This window comes from Dermacentor andersoni, chromosome 1 (assembly GCF_023375885.2).
Source record: "Dermacentor andersoni chromosome 1, qqDerAnde1_hic_scaffold, whole genome shotgun sequence".
In the NCBI taxonomy this organism is placed as follows: Eukaryota; Metazoa; Arthropoda; class Arachnida; order Ixodida; family Ixodidae; genus Dermacentor; species Dermacentor andersoni.
In genome coordinates, this window is record NC_092814.1 from 45997106 (window position 1) to 46017409 (window position 20304).

At 41.8% G+C, this 20304-nt stretch overlaps 2 protein-coding genes across 3 annotated transcripts in view; one reads left to right on the forward strand and one right to left on the reverse strand.

Moving 5' to 3' along the window:
- Positions 1-2051: 2051 nt before the first annotated feature.
- Positions 2052-4703, reverse strand: LOC126543930 (protein O-mannose kinase-like; the record flags this gene model as incomplete). Its single annotated transcript, XM_055077862.2, has 3 exons — positions 2052-3662; positions 3912-4135; positions 4596-4703. Coding segments are annotated over 3 exons (810 nt in total), but the record flags the coding sequence as incomplete, so codon positions are not given.
- The window catches only part of FANCI (Fanconi anemia complementation group I), a 97186-nt gene continuing 81565 nt past the window's right edge, over positions 4684-20304 (forward strand). Inside the window, exons 1-8 of one of the 2 annotated variants that reach the window (XM_050191107.3) lie at positions 4684-5122; positions 5194-5269; positions 5357-5484; positions 9377-9462; positions 9552-9719; positions 16166-16289; positions 16372-16445; positions 16521-16641. In XM_050191107.3, the coding sequence (XP_050047064.2) occupies positions 5060-5122; positions 5194-5269; positions 5357-5484; positions 9377-9462; positions 9552-9719; positions 16166-16289; positions 16372-16445; positions 16521-16641 (840 nt within the window). In that variant the 5' untranslated portion in view covers positions 4684-5059. Of the gene's footprint in view, positions 5123-5193; positions 5270-5356; positions 5485-9376; positions 9463-9551; positions 9720-16165; positions 16290-16371; positions 16446-16520; positions 16642-20304 lie in introns of those variants that run through there. The other variant, XM_055061425.2, reaches the window with a different exon arrangement.

Genomic DNA, 20304 nt, shown 5'->3' on the forward strand with positions numbered 1-20304 from the left:
ATGCAATCAGATTACACAAGTTGCGGTGAAAGACAGTGGACGGAACTATCGATAACATTCCAGAAACTTCTTTTACATGCAGGCGCGTCCTGCGCTGTGCGATAACATTTGTTAGGCGGTGAGAAGTGGTCTCCCGATAAAGATAAGTACACGCGTCAATATATAGCCAAAACAATGGAAGTTTCAGAATTACCATTACAGGATAGGATAGAAATAAACTTTATTTGTCGAACGGTTATTGCTGTTGGTGCCCGGGGCTAGGCTGCCAGGGGTCCATCGCTCGAGGAAAATCTTCCGAGATCCCCGGCAATGGCCCTGGCCCGCTGGACGGCTCACTCCTGGTCTTCAGGTGCCTTGCTGAGGAGGGCAGCTTGCCATCTTTCAGCGAGGTGCACCGCTTCATAGGGTCCTGCTGTTGTCTTCCCCCTTCCTCCTGGTCTTTCTTCTTCATGGCGTTGGCATTCCCAAAGCACACGTTATAGTAAATGTCACTTCAGGATTATGGTCCATCACTACATTGCTGGAATGCTGTTTGCGTTACCATTGACAATCATTGTGAGATTATCTCTGCTGAAACTTTTTTAAAAGAGTTGTTTAGGGGTTGAGGTCTGTGTATGTTTGTATATTATTGTATAGTTTGTCTGTGTGAAAGTAGTGCATGCAATATTCAGTGTCGCATGTGTTGTTGGTCCGTACGCCGTCTGCATAGATGCATTGCGTCTTAGCTTTGGAAGAATGCGTGTTACCACTCTCATTGCACACTTCTGGCATGTTATAATCCTTGGCGCAGGACGACGCACTAAATTGCGTCGTTGGTCCCCACACTTTAAGGGGCCCCTCAACAGGCCCCATAGAAAGTTTTGGTTATACGCTGGAAGTTTTCACGTGTCCTCTAGGGAGCGTTCTGCTGCAAAAATTTTTCAAGTCGACTCATTAATAGCTGAGATAGAAATATTTCAGTGCTGCGAACCCATGATTTCAGCAGGTGGGCTCCACTGCATAGCGAGACTCCCAGAAAACTTGGGGTGTAGTTTGTTTCAGGCAAGGAAAATGTCAGGGTTTTTGTGTATTTGGGTGTGGCGGACGACATCTACGTTTTCATGGTTCGTGTCCAGTGTCAGAAAAAATCATGAAGTCTATGTGCCCCTTATGCTTGAGTTAGGAGCATCTGTGATAGCTGAATAAGTGACTTGGGTTTGTTTGTAATCCTTGGAAGTACTGTTGTCAGGGCGAGCTGTGCATTTGGTCTGTTTGTATTCAAATCATGAGTATCGACAGTGGGGTTCACCCACTGCTGATCACTTTGTATTACATGAGCAATATGAAAGGAAACGTGGAATTAATTTTCAAGCAAGAATTGTGAGGTGTGGATTGAAATCCAATTTGAATATGTAACAGCTTCCCCTTTGAACATTCATCTTGTGGAGCTTAGTTTTGGTATAGAAGTGGAGCCGCTGACTTACTGGGAAAGTTATTTGGGCTAGGACAAGAGATGCACAGCGTAAAAACAGTGTTCTTGCACTGTTTTGTTGTTCTAGTGCTAATCGGCTTGCCATTATGACAGACAAATTAGCCCAAAGTACTGCCTTGCTGCAGCCTTGCAAGTGCCAATTTGGGCATTCCTTTTGATATTACTTGTGGACTGTCTATTTCAGAAAGCACTGATTGGATAGAGCTCCGAGTTCGTAAAGCAGGTGCCAATCCTCACCGCCGATTCTCAAGCTCCATCCATTCAGCACACGCTGAAATGGAGTCCACTTAGTGGACACTTACAGAATACCCTCCCTGGACACCATGCAACTATCATTACATATCAGTTATCATGAGACAATCAAGACAGGTGAATAAATGCTTACAACAAAAGATTAGAAGGCCAATTCAATCCCTCACAGAAATTTTCTGCACTCTGAAATTGTTCCATCTTGCAGCCTTTGAAAGGTTCCTGCAGGATCAACTGCAGTCCCATAGCTCATGTAATGCCATTATAAGTCAAACTGCCACAGCAGTGCAATGAATTTCACACACTGTTTGGTGCTACCCAAAGCCAGATAGTAGTTCACAGAAATCACGCTTCAGCTTTATTTAGCAATCCCAGTAAGTATGCCAGAGCAGATGTTTACACACAGTAGCCATTAGGTGAAGTTTACGTATGCAGTAAGGCTACCACACCATGTTAGCATATTTTCCAACATAGGTGGCAGGCTCTGGAGAGTTTTAAACTGACTGTTTCCACAGTCAAGGTACTTCTCACATGCAGCTGCAGCCATGCAGATGGGTGTTTAGCCATTTCATAGCAAAGCGGAAGCCAAGAGGAGCACCGACACATATTTTAGAACTTGTAGAAACTCTGCCACACACTTCTCGCACATAAAGGAATCACACTTGGCAATTGCAAAGGTTTGTTTAATACTAAAGTTGCCTTGAGGTGCTGGACCTAGCATCATCGTGACATCATGACACAGAGCAGAATGTGCTAACTGTGCGTAATAAGGACAGATTTGCGACTTCATGACATGCCTGCCTCGTGACTGCTGAAACTAGAACTGGTTCATAGAAAGTATTATAGCAAATTGTTTAGAGCGCTCTGGTGCTTGCTAGTATTTTTTATAAAGTTAGGAAGACCTAAACCTTCATTTAATGCAAAAGAAGTTTAAAATGTTACACCAGTACTCCTCTATGTAGAAATTCAAATTAAAACAAATGCATGTCTCTGTGCAAGCAAAGAACAGTCTAATAAATTGTCCATTTACTTGACGCTTATGTTACACTCATGCTACAGCCACAACTCGTGCATAACCACAAGATTGGCAAACAGGAACTTTTCAATCCACAGCTGCTGTAACAGCTGTATACCATGTGTCCTTGACAAATGTAGTCCTGGGGGGTATTCTGTAATTGTCCACCTAGTGGACATGCCCATTCCATCTACTGGTGAAGTGCTTATTGGCTGGGGGGCACCTGTCTACTCCAAACGCATAACCCAGCCCAGCCAACCAGAACTTCAGCAGCAGATGAAATGGCCAGGTCCACTAGGTGGACACTTACAGAATACCCCCCCTCCCCCCGTATTCAGTTCAGCATACACCATGTGAACAGTGGACGTCTCCAAAAGCAGGCAAGTCCACAAAAGCATGTGCGTTCACAAGTGCTGTTGTGCTAAGACTATTGAATATTACAGTCCAATTTAAAGACCTCGCATCCACTCTTGCCAAACTCTCTGATAGTCTTTTAGAACTTGCTCTGCACTGGGTCGCTGTTCTGGCTTATGCAACTTGCATCGACGATGAATTGAGAACAGATGAAACTTAAAACTTTCAGCTTCTCGTGTTTTCCCCAGAAACCAGAGACAGACATCTGGAATCTTCCAAATATCACATGCTGTTGTGCACAGTGATTCATGCAGCAGAGCTCCTCGCTGTTCTGGTGCCAGCAGCTCTCCTTGCAGTGGTGGTGAACCACAGGCAGCCTTATCAGTATGAGTGGCATACGGCAGAGCGTCCATGTCATTGAGTCGCAAAGTCAAGTCAGGGTAAATCAAGTATTGTGACAGTGCCTTCAACAATGTGTTTGAGTCGCACATAACACGACTGTGGGTATGGAGATACTTCAGGATGGTAACATAGCTGAGGCACAGGGAAAAGCGTCGTGACAGGACGTTGTACCTAAGGAGAGGCATCCATAATTAAAGCATCCATTAAAGCAAGCTTCAGAAAAATGAAAGTTTTATGTGAGTGCACTTCTGTTACAATTTACCAGTGCACATGCTTTAATACCACGTGTACAGCGGCACTGAAAAATAGTTTTTAAGCACATTGACTGCAAATGCATTTAGCACCTACGATGGTGCAGATTATTTTGCAAATGATGAACACAAAAATTTTAGTTTTTCAAAGAAAAGTCAGTCAACTTACCTAACAAGTTTCGTGTCGAAAAGGCTGTGCAACTCTGCAGCAGAACCAAGAGTAAAGTACTCTGTGACAAGTGTGTTGTTACAGGATCCAATATATTGAGGTGTGTAATCAACATTGCCTAAAAGTTGGTACATCTGTAAATTGTGCTGAAAGTCTGGCTCAAGCCGAGCTTCAGTCAAATTTGACAGGACCACAGTGTGGTGTTTCCATTTCGCAATGTATACCTGCAAGGACATGAAAACAGAAGTTGTGTGAAGTACCATCTCCACGTTTCGCAAGCACAACGTTAACGGAGAAACGTTAACTTTTGTAGTTATTACGATTATGGAGAAGCCGAAGATAAAACGCACATTTTTTACAGTGCCCGAAGCTAGCAAGTCCAGTACGTGAACTTCATACTTGATATCCTTGCAAAGCAACAGATCATGACAGTAAGACATTCCAGGGAGCCCAAAGGTGCCGCTGGGACATACGGGCCTGCACGACAACCTCTCGGCATCCGTCACGTCCTCCCAACAAACCGCCGCACGTTCGCCGTTTTTCCTTGAATAGCGCCAAACGAACACACACACGACGATGCACAGCACACAAAGCTTGACATATAGAGTACTACACGAACGCATGTAAAAAAATTTATACAGGAAAATGAACTTTTCATGCACGCGCATATAACCTTCCCCGCACCTTCGCAACTCGCGCCTGCAGTTGAATAGATTGTTGCCTTGTTGTGGCCTTGGCTGCTGCTGCAACCCTGTTGCAGTCATTTACCAAAATTAAAATTCCATCAGCACAAAATTAGTTTCGAACGTGTTTGTTGATAAATACACCGGTAGCGCAAGAAAATTATACTGCGCAGGTTTAACAAGTTTAACCGTGCTCCAACCATAGAGTTTCCTAGAAACTCATGGAAACTCTATGGCTCCAACGACACGTCCAGCATCGCGTTTTCGTTGGCACCGTGTTCGGGCGGGTTTCGGCTTGTTCTGACTTGGTGAAATTTGGCGCGCACTTCGGTCCTTCCGACTTCGCACGATTAGCGTAGTTGCTGTTTGGCAGTGACCTGCGTAATATAGTCAAGTTTACTGTGCTCACAAAACTGCTACAGTGCAGACTTATGAAGACTGATTTCTGATGAGTTAAAGAAAACAATGGACAACGAGGCGATTCTCGGGAAAATAAGAAAGTGTATCTCAAACAAGAACCTAAAGCCAGTAAGTCCTTACAATTAACCATATTTATGTGTCTTGTTCCACAGCCTGTGTAACCTTGTTGTACTTTCGAGGTGCACCAATTTTTGCTGAACAATGCGGCCAAAGGTGGATCCGACATACCTGCTATTGCAAAGAAAGTTATTGAAGGTAAATAGTGCTATAATTCCGAACGAGTAACACGGACAGAAAAAAGAAACCGTGGTGTTTATTGATCGCATTTTGCCTTTTCTTTAGAGCTTCCCGACAGTGACTTTGGACGAGAACAGCATAAGGAGATGTTTGACATCATCCTTTCTATATTGAAAAAGTTCGACCTCTCACCTGAGGTGTCCTCTTCACTTATAGGAGTTCTTAATTCTGAGGTGAGTACCTCATCGTCTCTAACTTGTCATTCACGCTGTATCACTGTTCAGGTCAACACTTCCCTTTTTCTCACTTACTCATACGCGCGCGCACGCGCACAGGAATTACACTGGTTCTGGAGATACAATTTCGGTTGGTCCACCAGCCGAAACGTCAGAAATATATCGTGCAAAAGACAACACATGTCGTACCCTTATCTCTATCTTTCTCTCTGCTTCTCATCTTTCTAATACAAAAATAACGTACAGCGCGAAGGACAAGGACTGCGAAAGACGACATACACAGTCGTCTCAGGAGAAAAAAAAAAAAAAAAGAACAGCGCTGTGTACGTCGTCTCTCGCAGTCCTTGTCCTTCGCGCTGTACGTTATTTTTGATCATGAATTACCAACTAACCCAAGCAACCACCCTATTTCTAAATACGCTTAGTCCATTTAAAAATTCAGTCACTATATATATATATATATATATATATATATATATATATATATATATATATATATATATATATATATATAATATTGAAGTATGCCCTAGTTATGTTGCTCTTGTGTGTAGTTTTGATCTTTAGTGCGGCTGATGCCCCTCATATGAGCCATGTCTTGTGGGACAGAAGATAAAGGTTTTAGTGTGGAAAATTCTAGTGTGGTTCTTAAGAGTGGCATCTGTCAAACAGGTATACAGGGCTTTTTTTCTTTTTTTTTTTTCTCCAACTTGCCTCATACTCGGATAGTGGTTTTCGCCCGTAAAACCCCAGAATTTAATTTTTCTTTAGTACCGTACTTTCAAATATCACATATAAAAAAAACCATAAATGTCCTGGGATGTGAAAAAATAAAGGTTCGTAAAGTACAGAAGAAAACTAGTGGGGTAATGCTTCCATGTCATTTACAGTGCAGGCTTCCTGTGGTGGCTCAGTGGCTATGGCATTTTGCTGCTGACCACGAGGTCGTGGACAAAATCCTGCAGCAGTCATGCACTTACAGAGGTGGAATGCAAAATTGCTCATGCAGTTAATTTCGGTGCAAATAAAAAACTGAAGAAAGCAAATGAGAGTAACAATATAATAAAATTAAATTTTTTTTGGATGATGACTCCAAGGAAGAAAACATAGGTCGTGAGAATTATTGAGATGCAAAAATACAGGTCAACAAAGGGATTTCAGGTAGTACTCTTTGAAGCTTGGTGAGACTGTCAGAAAGGGCTTTTATCAAGGGCACGACCAAAAGCCAAATGGGTGGGGGTACAGGTGCGGACAAAAGTAATTGGAACACTGCAACTGTGACCGAACTGCACCCAAGTACCCTCTAGCAGCCTCTGGGGAAAGTTAGAAGTTGGACCATGTGTGCATGCAGGCTGGCTCTCATAGCATTTTCACACCTCCTGATCTGTTTTTCTTTTTCCTTTCTTTCTTTCTTTCTTTCTTTGTTTTTGCCTGTGGATCGGAGCGTCATTCATGGCTTCTGTGGCTGAACATTTGCTAGTGTGATGTCATTGATAGCATAGCTGTTTCTATAGTTCTCGTGCGTTAGAGATGCCTTCATGGCACATGTAAGGGCAGCTATGCTATTAGTGACATCACGCTAGTGAGTATTCAGCCGCAGAAGCTGTGAATGATACTCTGATCCACAAGTAAAGGAACAGATGGAGAGCTGTGAACTGGCCGAGTGCCAGCCTGCGCACATGTGTGATCCTATTTCAAGCTTTCCTCCAAGGCTGCTATAGGGCACTGGGACACAGTTTGGACACAGCTCCCATGTGCCACTTATTTTTGTCCGTACCTGTACATGAACATGTGGTCTGCCTTCCTGTCGATCTGATCTTTTTAAATAGCAGTATGAAGTGATGTGAAAATGTCTAAAGCTGTAATGGTCCTAAAGAATTTGAAGTTATAAAATATAGACATAGGGCATGGTGATCAGTGCATAACGGATTTTTGATAGTGAACTGGAGCTGTAAAGGTGTAAATAGTTATTATTCATGTCATGGTAGTTTCCACCACCCTTGTTTTGAACAAGGAATTCCAAGAGTATGTCTCATCATTATCATAGGTGGCATTGGGACAATGAAAAAGGTGCTGTGATTGAAAGAATTATTGAGGAGTATATTTCTTATGCCATGGGCCCTTCATTTTGTGCCTATACTTCTCCATGTCAGTATGTGGCACTTGTTTCTGTGTGTATGCATGCATGCGTGTGTGCATGTGTAGTTTTGCTCCTGATTTGTGATAGTTTAATGAAGATACACTTTGGAATTAGCCTCTCAGACCGTTTAATGGGCACTGAAAAAAATAGGTTTGTAAGTTACATTTCTAGAGTATCTTTGCCAAGCGGAGGCTCACTATGGCGAATAATAATGTAATGGCAAAAGATGAATGATGATGCTACGTCGAAATACCTGCACAAGTTCTTAGTGATGTGATAATTTTGGATGACATCTGTTTGAGGCTACTTAATTACTTAAATAAAACACATTACATTGCATTCATAAATTTTTAAGAAAACAATGAGGTGATTCCACTACACTTGTCCTACTCAAAAAGAATGCACATGCTCTAAAATGCCATGAAATTCGTGATTTTACACTGTGGCATGATTGGACCGATGCTTTGTATATGAAATACAAAAAGGGAAGTTTGACCTTCTTTTCACTAATGAGCCAAGTTTTTTCTAAACAAATACACAGAGAGTTTAAAAAAAGTTCTATATTAATATTAGTTTAGCCTGAATAAGTGTTTCGTTTTATGTGGCTTTGAGGAGTCACTCAGGGAGAAAATTGTGGATATGTGTGAAACATTGGTTGTTCACAGATTGCACTCAGTTTCTTTCAAATTTGAACAACACTGCCGCCACTTTATTACCTGCCAGAGTATGAAGAACAGCTTGACGACTATTGTTCGCAATCGCCACTTTGTTGTACATGTTACAGAGAGTTACCTAAAGGGCACTTGGCTGTTGTAGACAGGAATGTGATAATATCCTGAAGCTGATATGAAAATACTTAGATAACTCAATGCTTGCTGAGTGCTCTATGTTATGTTGTCTAAAGTAAAAGGGTCACTAAATAGAAACACTAAATCAGTTTAAGTTGATAAAGCATTCTTAAAAAATTCTTTTGTCATTATTTTACTGTGAGATGTTGATTGTTAGAAGAGAAACTGCAAGCCAAACTTCTGTTTCTTTAATTTCGTGCCAAGAGATTAGTGCTGGTATGTCGATGTAAGATCACAGATTTCACAGTATTCTCTTGTATTTGAGCCGTTGTGGCACAGCAAAAGTTTTCAAAACTTGCGAAGTTCTGCTCCTCTAGAATACAATGTATTCCATCTTTACGGATAAAAAATTAACTAGAACTGGGCAGACGCAGTCGAAATCCACAATGTCACGGGAAGTTGGTATGAGAAATTCAAGGCAGCATTGCCACCCATCTTTAATTTTTTTCTCTTTTCTTGCCTATCTAGCATTTGCTCGCTGTAAGAGTGTGTTTTTTTTCTTCCTTTTTTTTTTTTGTTGGAGAAATGTAATTGTCTAATACAACTCAACCAATTTTTCTCTTTAATGTCCCTTTTAACCTGTCAGGGTTAACAAGTATCAGCTTGCAGGTAATGGATAGCTATTTGGGGGGGGGGGGGGGGGGTGTTTTGTGGCATTAATAAAATGCAAGTCCATTACTTTGAGGAAGTTTTCTATGGCTTATCCAGCTTGTCCATAAAGTTTGGAGATATAGTTGTATATGTTTTCTTGGAACCTTATATGTACTGTGAGTTGTCGCTCTGATGGCACCTGTAATGCCTTAGGTGAAGCAAGCTTCCTTAACCCTGTGCAAACAGGGTCACTTCAGGAAAATTAGTCTATCAGTTACTTATATCAAGTTCGAAACTTTCTTTCCTGCAGGTGAATAACTTGTCCATAAGCACACGCGCAGCTGTTGTATATGATCTTCTTGATTCCTTAAAGGAAGGAACACCTTTGGACAGAAGGCAAGTGAGGGAGAACTATTTCTTTGTTATGTCTCTTAAAAGAGGTTTAAACATTTGAAATTCATTGCTTGCATTTGCTCTGCACTTAGGTGGCTTGAGGTACTCCCGGATTTATTGACAAGTATTTCTCAGAGTGATACTGTTTCTGCAAGGGGTGACAGGCTGTCTGGCGGGCAGTTTAAGAAATTGGTTGTAGACAACCTCTGCTCTTGCCCATGGGAACCTAAATGGGCCACACCATTGGCTCGCATTCTCAGGTTTGTTGTCGTTTCGAATTGTGCCTATGAACTGCACAAATTATATTTTGTGGCACCTGAGTAATAGCAACTGTTATTTCTGAAGTAATTGCATTGCAAAAGTGTAAAGCCTGATTGACCACCACCACTTTCGATACCGTACAGTACTAGGAGTGGTCGGGCTTAGTCATGTTCTCTGTGATTCTCACTATAATGATGACTAGTCAGGTGTCAGTTGGTTTTGTGGTGCATATTACTATTGTTTTGTGCTCTGCTCTTGTTTGTAAATGTAAAATTTATTGTTTGCTTTTTGCATGCACTCATCTTGCTTTTCTCCTTATTGCTACACGCATGTGGTATTTGATTGTTTGAACGAGGCATGTGGGCGCCATCACTCGAGAAAAGAGGAGAAAGAACGAACTGGGCTCGCGCTGTGAATCTGACCGGTCATCACTGCAACCGCTGTTGTAAATATAACCTGTAAATACCTGCTCGTCTTACTGACTCGTCCTTCGCGTAACATTGTGGTGGAGGTGCAGGGTACATGACCAACGCGGTGGCAGCGGAAGCAGATCGGTTTGTCATCTGGGGTTCACCATTAGGTAGGATTGCGTGGTCTGGGAGCGAAATACTGGTCATTACAGGTTGTAGACATGGGAATGGGTGCCGAATTAGGTAGGGAGACAGAGCAGGCGGTAGGGATGCCAAGGTTTGCAATTTCTTGCCGCACAACTGCTTGAATAACGGAAATAGTGGGGGCCGCTTTGTCAAAGGTACCGTCAGGGGGTCGTGGATGAAGGGGGGCCGGACTCGTCGCTTCAATCTAACGGCGAACGATATGTGTGACGTTCTCTTGAAATGGTCGTGTGGCGGTAAGAGCGGAACAAGAGGACGTGGCAGGGGTGTTTGGGAGCCAGGAAAACTGTGGGACGACGTGGCGGCTTTTGGCTACCTCGAAGTGCCGGCATTCTTTGACAATGGTGTCGACGGTAGAAACGTCATTATAGACGAGCAAATTGAAGGCGTTGTCCGTGATGCCTTTTAGGATATGGCTCACTTTGTCAACCTCTCGGTCATGTGCTCGTCAAATTTCTGGCAAAGTGCGAGCACTTCCTCTATGTAGGAGACATACGATTCGGTCGACGACTGGACACGGGTGGCAAGCTCTTTTCTTGCAGCCTGTTGGCGACCTGACGGGTTGCCAAATAGGTCGCGAAGCCACTCTTTGAAAATGTCTGAGCTGGAGAGCTCGATCTCATGGGTGTGAAACCAGACACATGGTATCTCGTCCAGATCAAAGATCACATTGGCATGCATGATGGTAGGGTCCCAGTGGTGGCTTTGGCTAACACTCTCATACATGCTGAGCCAGTCGTCAACATCATTTTGGGCGGATAATGTCCCAGGATCACGGAGACTAGGAACCGTAACGTACGTTGGGGTTAGTGCCGCAGGTGTAGGTGGCAACGGGCTGGTTCCATCGGAAGCCATGGCTGAGAAGACGACGGTGCGGTGGCTTCGGAGCTCCGTGGTGAGGATGGGGAACGTTTCACCTCCACCGCAATGTTATGCGAAGGACAAGTCAGTAAGATGAGCAGCTATTTACAGTTTGTGTTTACAAGAGCAGTTGCAGCGCCGATTGTTCAGATTCACAGCGCGAGCCCAGTTCGTTCTTCCTCCTCTTTTCTCGAGTGACGGTGCCCATGTGCCTCGTTCAAACAATCAAATACCACACGCGTGCAGCATAAGTATATCTAATACTATACATTCATAAGTGCAACATTTTTCTATTCAATTCCTCATTACTTAGTTGATCATGTTTTGTAGTCTGAATAATATGGCAATTCCACAAAGCCAAGGTTAATTGCTAACACCTGGAAATTTTTAAATACTGTTGTGACACTGTGAGTGTTTGACCTGGTATAATTTGGTACTTATTTCACTCCTTTTTAGCTAGATGGTAGTATGGCCATACCATAAATGAAGGGCAACCGAAGAATTTTATCCTAGAAGTGACATGTACTGAATGATTGTTTCGTTTTGTGCATTCAGTTGTTGTGAAATGACCAGTATGCTCCCTAGAAATATAACTGGTCTATCGTCCACCAGCAACAGCAATGACTGTTTCCGAATGATGAAGACAGTGGCGCTTCACGCTGTTCTGCTACGGCGTGGCACTCGACCATCCGGCTGAAGTGGGTTTGGCATAGACCAGAGCCCAGCCATCCACTTGTGTGCTTTTCTGCCGTCGCATGGTTATGCCATTTTACAGTGATATTAAAGCAAAGCTTTCTTTGCCTCTTCACCCGACTTTCTGGGTACTGCTGTGATGGTCCTGCAGTGCATACTGCTCGGTTTCTTGCAACACCACCAGATGGCACTCACCTCCTGGTCTTGTTCACGCTCGCTGCTGGGTTTCTTGCAACACTACCAGGTGGTGCTTGTGTCCACGCATCCCAGCCGGTGTCCACGCATCCCAGCCGGTGGCCCCATGACAGCGTTGCACAATTTGTGCACATGGCACATGCTCTGCTCTCTTTCCTATATGAAAAAAAAAAAATTCGGGTGCTGGGCTGTGCAGGTTGCATTCTGGGCTGTGATAGTGTAAACATTACAATCGTCCATAGGCTGAAGAGAGCATTTGGAGCTGGTGTCTCAACAGCGTGCTGGCTATGTATGTAGAAGAAGCACGTAAACACATGCCAGCAAAATGGCTCTAAAGCATGCACTCAGCGTTGAGGACAACCAGGCCCGAAAGAAGCGTCGCGCAGAACAGGAGCACCTTTGCTACGTAATGAAACGTGATGCAGACTGCAAATGTATGTATACAATGTATACATACAATTATATATAATCACGTGCAGTCACATAATTCAATTAAAGTTTAACACTTCTGCCACGATGCGATGTGCCATGTGAGGCAGTGATAATGCTCAACCCTCTGAGACATTATAAACAATGACGCACAACACCCCAAGGAAATATGTCTCCCTGTGTGTTCTGTGGACTCCGCAGACAAACAGTAGTGGTGCACACAACGTACGTTGTAACATCAACTCACCACTCTTTATTGGACTAAACACTGAAGAAATTACACATTTGCCTCCAACATCTCTGCTAATTATCTTCAATCAAAGCAAACAGCATACAAAACTTCGCTTCACCGATTCCCAAAGTGTATGGGATTCATCGATTTCTTGTTGCGGGTTCCATCAGAGGGTCTTGCTGCATAATGTAGCAGTTTGCAAAAGCTTTTTTGCTTTCCTTATTATTCCTTTTTTTTTTCTAATCCTTTTAATGAGTCATGTATGCCTCTTCGACCTTGCTCCCCCCGAGTGTCGAGAAACCAAATAATGCGAGTACTAAAAGAATCACTAGAGCTTTTTTCAAAGTATTTTTATTTAGCATTAGCAATAAGGTATCATATGAAAATAGGAGCTGTACAACAAAGCTGTTTCTCCTTGAGGTTTCCTCAAGTGATAATGAACCTTTTCATAGCTTGAGCACTTAAAATTTTTTCATCTTCTCTGTTTTCAAATGATTTAACTGCTCTTTCTTGTTAATCTTTCCATTATTACTAGATTTCATTAGAAATGCGGAGCTGCAGAAAACTAAAATTTCACTATGTCACTATACAGTGATTTTTGCTTTCCATTATCATGGCAGGCAACATAACTTGAAGCATCCAGACAGCCAGCTGCCATAATTTAAGTACGGAGCATGCAATTTTCTTGAAAGGTGTTAGAAAACATTGTCTATATCTTATTTTTTTTTAACTTAGTGCATTTAGTGAAATGACATAAAGCGGCAATAAATTTCTAGTATAGCTGTGTAGTATTTGTTCTTACCCACCAGAAAATGTATAATTCTGCAGCTTTTTCTGTAGATGCTTATTAAAGTAAATGACTTTTTTGTTGCTACTTACTCATCAGCATCATCATCCGCCTATTTTATGTCCACTTCAAGACAAAGGCCTCTCCCTGCGATTTCCAATTACCCCTGCCCTGCTCTAACTGATCCCAACTTGCGCCTGCTAATTTTGTAATTTCATCACCTCACCTAGTTTTCTGCCATCCTCGACTGCGCTTCCCTTCTCTTGGAACGCTAATGTAACCCTTTGTAATGCACCCTAATGTAACCCCATAGCATCCTTGGCACCATTCTGTAACCCTAATAGTCCACCGGTTATCTAACCTACGCATTACATGGCCTGCCCAGCTTCATTTTTTTCCCTTAATGTCAATTATAATATCGGCTATCCCCATTTTCTCTTTGATCCATACCGCTCTCTTCCTGTCTCTTAATGTTACACCTAACATTTTTCATTCCATCACTCTTCGCGCGGTCCTTAACTTGTTCTCGAGCTTCTTTGTCAACCTTGAAGTCTCTGCGCCATATGTTAACACTGGTAGAATGCAGTACTTATACACTTTTCTTTTCAGTGATAGTGGTAAGCTTCCAGTCAGGATCTGGCAATGTCTGTTGTGTGCACTCCAACAAATTTTTATTCCGTAAATTTCATTCTCATGATCAGGGTCCCCTTTGATTAATTGACCTAGGTAAACATACTCTTTCACAGACTGTAGAGGCTGACTGGCGATCCTGAACTCTTGTTTCCTTGCCAGGCTATTCATCGTTATCTTTGTCTTCTGCATATTAATATCTTCAACTTCACTCTTACACTTTCTCTGTGAAGGTCCTCAATAATTTGTTGTAACTCGTCTGCATTGTTGCTGAATAGAACAATGTCATTGGCAAACCGAAGGTTGCCGAGATATTCGCCGTTGATCATCACTGCTAAGCCTTTCCAGTTTAATAGCTTGAATACTTCTTCCAAACATGCAGTGAATAGCATTGGAGAGATTGTGTCTCCTTGCCTGGCCCTTTTCTTTATGGGCATCTTCCTACTTTTCTTGTGGAGAATTATGGTAGCTGTGAAATCTCTGTAGATGTTTTCCAGGGTATTTACGTAAGCGATCTCTACTCCTTGATTACGTAATGCCTCTATGACTGCTGGTATTTCTACTGAATCAAATGCCTTTTCGTAATCTATGAAAGCCATATATAGAGGCTGATTGTACTCTGCGGATTTCTCGATTACCTGATTGATGACATGGATGTAATCCATTGTAGGGTATCCCTTCCCGAAGTCAGCCTGTTCTCTTGGCTGACTGAAGTCAAATGTTTCCCTTATTATATTGGAGATTATCTTGTGACTATGTAATTCAAATTTTCTCGCATGCCCAATAGACAGTGTTATAGAGTAGTCAAAGCCAGTATGCTAACAATTAGCATGGAAGGATGCGTGTGTGTTTTAAATAGATGTCCAGCACCAAGTTTGAACAGTAGGCATCATGAAGTAAGCTTAATTGGTATTATGCATATCTAGAAATAGAAAATCAGCTTTTTTCACGCCCATTTCACATATTGAATTAGGCTACTTTTCTAGAACTGTTCAAATGAGCACGTAAGAGATTTCTCTGCTGAATTAAAGTAATATCTGGCAAATCAGGTCTGGGAAATCTTGCAAGGTGGAGGAAGAGTTGGGAAAAAGAAAATTGTCATCCACCCAAATGTAGCACGACGCTACAAATTGAAACCCATAATGGTTTCTCAGAAAGGACGATTCACAGTTGAGGAAAAACCCATCCAAGGTGTGTTTTTGCTTCACTGCGAATCTTTCTTCCTGAGAAACCCATATGGGTTTTCTTTGTAGCTTCATGCTACAATCGGGTGGATGGCAGTTTTCCCTTTCCCAAAAGAACATTTATATGAGCTGCACTGGCAGGTTGTCTTGAAATGTACTATATTCTTGCGGTCCAACAAAATATTAATTTAAATGTCTAGAGGCCATTTTAAGCTTATGTCCAAATGGCTTTTTTCAGACGTCCACATAATGTGCACTGCTCTGGTTTGTCTGTTGGACAACCAGAGAATGACTTTCGAAAAAAAATGGAGAAATATGCTGTTGGAATACACGCGGTACACGAAGAGCGAAAGAAAAGCACAAAATAAAATTTGCAGAGAGGCACGTTTGGCTGAGAAAACTTGCATCATGACGTTGCGGCAGGCTAGGCCACAGTAGGTATTCTGTTAGAGTGCACCTAGCGAACTGTCTATTATGGCCACCCCTGATTGGCTGGAGCTGTATGAGCAAGAAGTAGATAGGTTGTGGGTGCATGCTTCCTTCTTTCTCAAGAGCTCTAACCAACCAGCATTGGTCAAATTGGACAGTTCACTGGGTGGACTCTTACAGAATACACCCCAGAAACGGAGACAGCGGAGAGCGCAGCATTCCGACTGTGCATAGTGCCGCCTGTGTGTTAAGTCAAGCAACTTGCAACCTGCTCCAAAGGCATTTTAAGCCGCATTTCTGGGGGCCCTAATGGCCGTTGTTGGAATACCGTGAATAAATTTCTGAATGTGAACAATCTTTGAAGAATGTGGTGTTCTATGCTCACTTTCAGTGAAATTCCGCTTGATGCATCAGAACTTGAATTGGCCATTCCAAAAATGATGAGGGTTTTGCCAAACCTTGAATTAGCTGAAGTTCCTCCCCTTGTGTACCAACTCCTGCTGTTCTCCAACCAAGTATGCTTGTTATATTATCTATCTGCCATTCTTTCTTATGACGTGTGTGAAGTGCATATAAAATGTCTGTTCTATCTTGCAGGAGTGCACTGAAATACTGATAGAGTCTGTGGTTAAATTCTTCAGAGAAAAGGACATGGAGATGGAAGAGTTGCGGTATATATTGCAGTCATTTGTAGCATTTCATAAACATTTTTTGATAAATACAATTGATAAATATTCTTTTTCTAGGGCATCTGCTGTGAACGGCAAGGAAAACCTTGAACAGACAGAGGCTACTGTGGTTCTTCACATTGTTTTTGCTGCACGTCAGAACCCTACCATCATAAACTTTTTTATTAAAATGCTGAAGGTGAGCTCACTTTTCTTCAGTATAGTAAAATAGAAAGTTTGAATAATAATAATAAAGATTATATATATATATCCACAATGCTTGTGGCATTCCATACAGTTTATTCCTGGAATGATATATATATATATATATATATATATATATATATATATATATATATATATCAACAATTCGGGATTGCATTCATTCTAAAGCTGGCATTTCAGTAATTTGTAGGTAGCCAAATTGATTGATAATGGCTTTTGCTTTGTACGTTGGTGTGTGTAATTATCTAATATAACATTTGTCTATAGCTGCTCACTTTTAGCCAAGTTCTTTGAGGAGTGTCAAACAAAAACTACTGGATTGGTAAAGAAGCCTTATCTCACCTTGTGACTAAAGGTTTGCAAAAAACAGTTACAAAGCTGTTTGCATAGTCGCAATGCATTTGAAGCTTCTGCAACCCTGTGTATTTATTTTATGAAAAAAAATGCTGCCACTCTGAATGCCAGATTTTAGGCAGGAGTGGATGATACATTTGAAGTAACACAATACAAAAAATGTAGGTGTATCAAAGGAGCAATATGAAATGTTAAGCTTACAAAAATGCAGTGAAAAAGGGATCAATCGTTCAGAACAAAAGCCCAAATGAAATACAAAGTAAAACAAAGTGATATAGTACTAGAACAATTGCAAATACCACTTATATAATATAGTCAGAAGTGATGAAACAGAGACATAATGCGAAATACTAAGTAGGGGAACTCCATAATGTTATGCCGAGAGACAAAAGAGGCGGCAAATACCATCTAAAATGATTATTATGTCGAGTACAGTATTGTATATGTACACGAGAGCATGTCCAGTTATAAAACATGAGAAATCCAGTCATGAATTTGCGTGCAGGATTAGAACAAAGCACAATGTAAAATAAATACGGTAGAAGTGTTACTAAGGTAGTGCAAGCAACGTACGAGCGTACAAATTCAGATCAGTGCTTTCTAGAACTTCGGGTGGCAGATTGTTCCAGTCATTATTTCTACGAGAGAAAAGAAAGAATACCTATATAAGAATCGGAACCAAATTTTATTACTATATATAAATTTATTACAAATGCAATGTGCATGAAGAGGCCCCAGAATTGGACTGAATTGGGACCTCCTGTACATGGTATACTCGAAAAGAAAAGTAAACTTAGTTATAGGAACAACATTAAAACAAAACAATAACTATAAAAAACAAATTATAAAGACAGCAATTATTACAAAAAGTACTAGAACACAAATTAAAACAATTATATGACAAGCTTAATCAGCGACATATAGAAATATAAAGAAATTGAAAAGCAGTGTTTTAATTTCATGCGTGATTAATACACATAATACAGTCGAACTATGCTGTAACGAAGTTGTACTTGCAGAGAAAATTTTGTTAGATCACGAATTTCGCTAATTTGAGGTTTTAAAGTTTCAGCATTAAAAACAACTTCACAAATTCCCAGAGCATTCCTGATCGATAGTATCTTGTTATTAAAGGGACACTAAAGGCAGATACTAAGTCGACGTAGACTGTTTATATATCATTCCAGAAACCTCGCAATGCTTGTTTCGTGCCAAGAAAAGACTTAGTTTACGAGAAAACTGCATCTGAAGGGTCCAAATACCTTTATTAAAATTCAAATCTCCCGCCACCGAACCGGGGGAGTGGTGACATTGCATACACCATCACCATTCTTTGCTGCCGTCGGTGAGTAAAATGGCGCCTGTCAAACGGCGGTACCGAGCAAAGACGGAGCAGTGGATTCGCTGCTGCAGCTGCTTTTTGGTCAAGTGGAGTGAACTGTTCAGGCATCCCGCGACATCACATGCAAGTGGAATTCTCTGCTACTTGCAGTTTGTGAGAGTTTCACGAACCAGCAAAACCAGTGCAGAACTACGCGATAACGAAATTACTGAAACGCAAAAGCGTCGGTGGAGCAGACTCGAGCGAAAACCAAACCTTTCGACCGCCAGCGTTGTTGTCAAAGGTAATGTCGATCAATTCCTTTTGTCTAAAAATGAAATAGAACTGTACAAGTAGCATTTTCTTTTGTCCTGTAATGCAATACAGTGATGTTATTATAGCTAGTGGTTGAGTACTAGCGACAGAATTTAACTGAGGAGTGCTTTCGTCATCGGGCAAGTGCTTGAATGTCTTGGGGGAATCTCTCACTTAGTATTTGCTTTTGGTGTCCCTTTAAAGGGACACTAAATCAAGCTAAAGTGATAGATTAGTGCTTGAGAATCTCTAAAGCATCAATATTATCACAGGCAGAGCCTTAATAATCGAGAAATTGAGGTAAATGAAGTCATGATTAGAGACCCCCGGGAAATTCAAGTACTTGCCTGATGACGAAAGCACTCCTCAGTTAAATTCTGTCACTAGTAGTCAACCACTCATTGCACAAAACATCCTCGTATTGCATTATCAGACGAAATAAAATGCTACTTGTCCAGTTCTATTTCATTTTTAGACAAAAAGAACTAATTGAAATTATCCTTCACAACAACGCGGGTGATCGAAAGGTTTAGTTTTCGCTAGACTCTGCTCCACCGACGCTTTTGCATTTCAGTAGTTTCGTTATCGCATAGTGCTGCGCTAGTTTTGCTAATACGTGAAAGTCTCACAAACTGCAAGAAGCAGTGAATTCCACTTCCATGTGATATCGTGGGATGCCCGAACAGTTCACGCCACTTGACCAAAAGCAGCTGCAGCATTTAATCCACCGCTCTATCATGGCTCGGTTTCTTCATGGCCAGACGTTGTTTGCGTTCTGTGCAAAAACACTGTACCTCCATCTGTCGGGTGCCGTTTTACTCATCGACGGTAGCAAAGGGCAAGCAACGTCACCACTCCCCAGTTGGGTTGGTGGGAGATTTCAATTGCGATAGAGGTCTTCGGACCCTTCAGATGCAATATTCTCATAAACTAAGTCTTTTCTTGGCACAAAACAAGCATTGCGAGGTTTCTGGAAGATATTTAAACTGCCAACGTCATGTTAGTATTTGCCTTTAGTGTCCCTTTAAGCTCTTAGAAACAAATTGCAAGAATAATAATAATAGCGCAGTTATAAGCCCTAGCACGTCGGGTGTAGTTCGAACCAACAGCAATGCATCGACATGGCTCACGGTGTCCGAGATTTACATGTGTTGCATTTTGTAGTGCCGTAAATCTTGGACTCCGTAGCTGACTGTGCTTAGTGCCCATAGTCAGCACCCACAAATGAAAAACAAAAGTGTAAAAAGATACGGATATTCGTTCTAAGCAAAAAAAGAAGAAGAAAAAAAGTCAGTTTCGCCAGAAAGGCGGAGAATTGATGGCAGTAGCAAAGAGGGGGGCAACTACAAGAAGTAAGGTTCATATTTTTATCAGTGTCATGTGCTCTCAGGCAAACGCTAACAGATCTCGTGCGATGACCATGTACTCGCTGTCATAACGCGAGCAAACACTTCGCACCGTATCAGAAACTTGAGTTTATGCGGCCACCAACACTAGATGCGCAGGAACGATAAAATGTGTGTGAGGGCACCATCCATTTTGGCTCCCTCTTTGCACTTGCTGCGGAGAGATTACCTCCAACACACGGCATGTGGCCCGTGCATGGACTCGGGCCACACACTCTGTCGGCAATGTACTTCTGGCTTC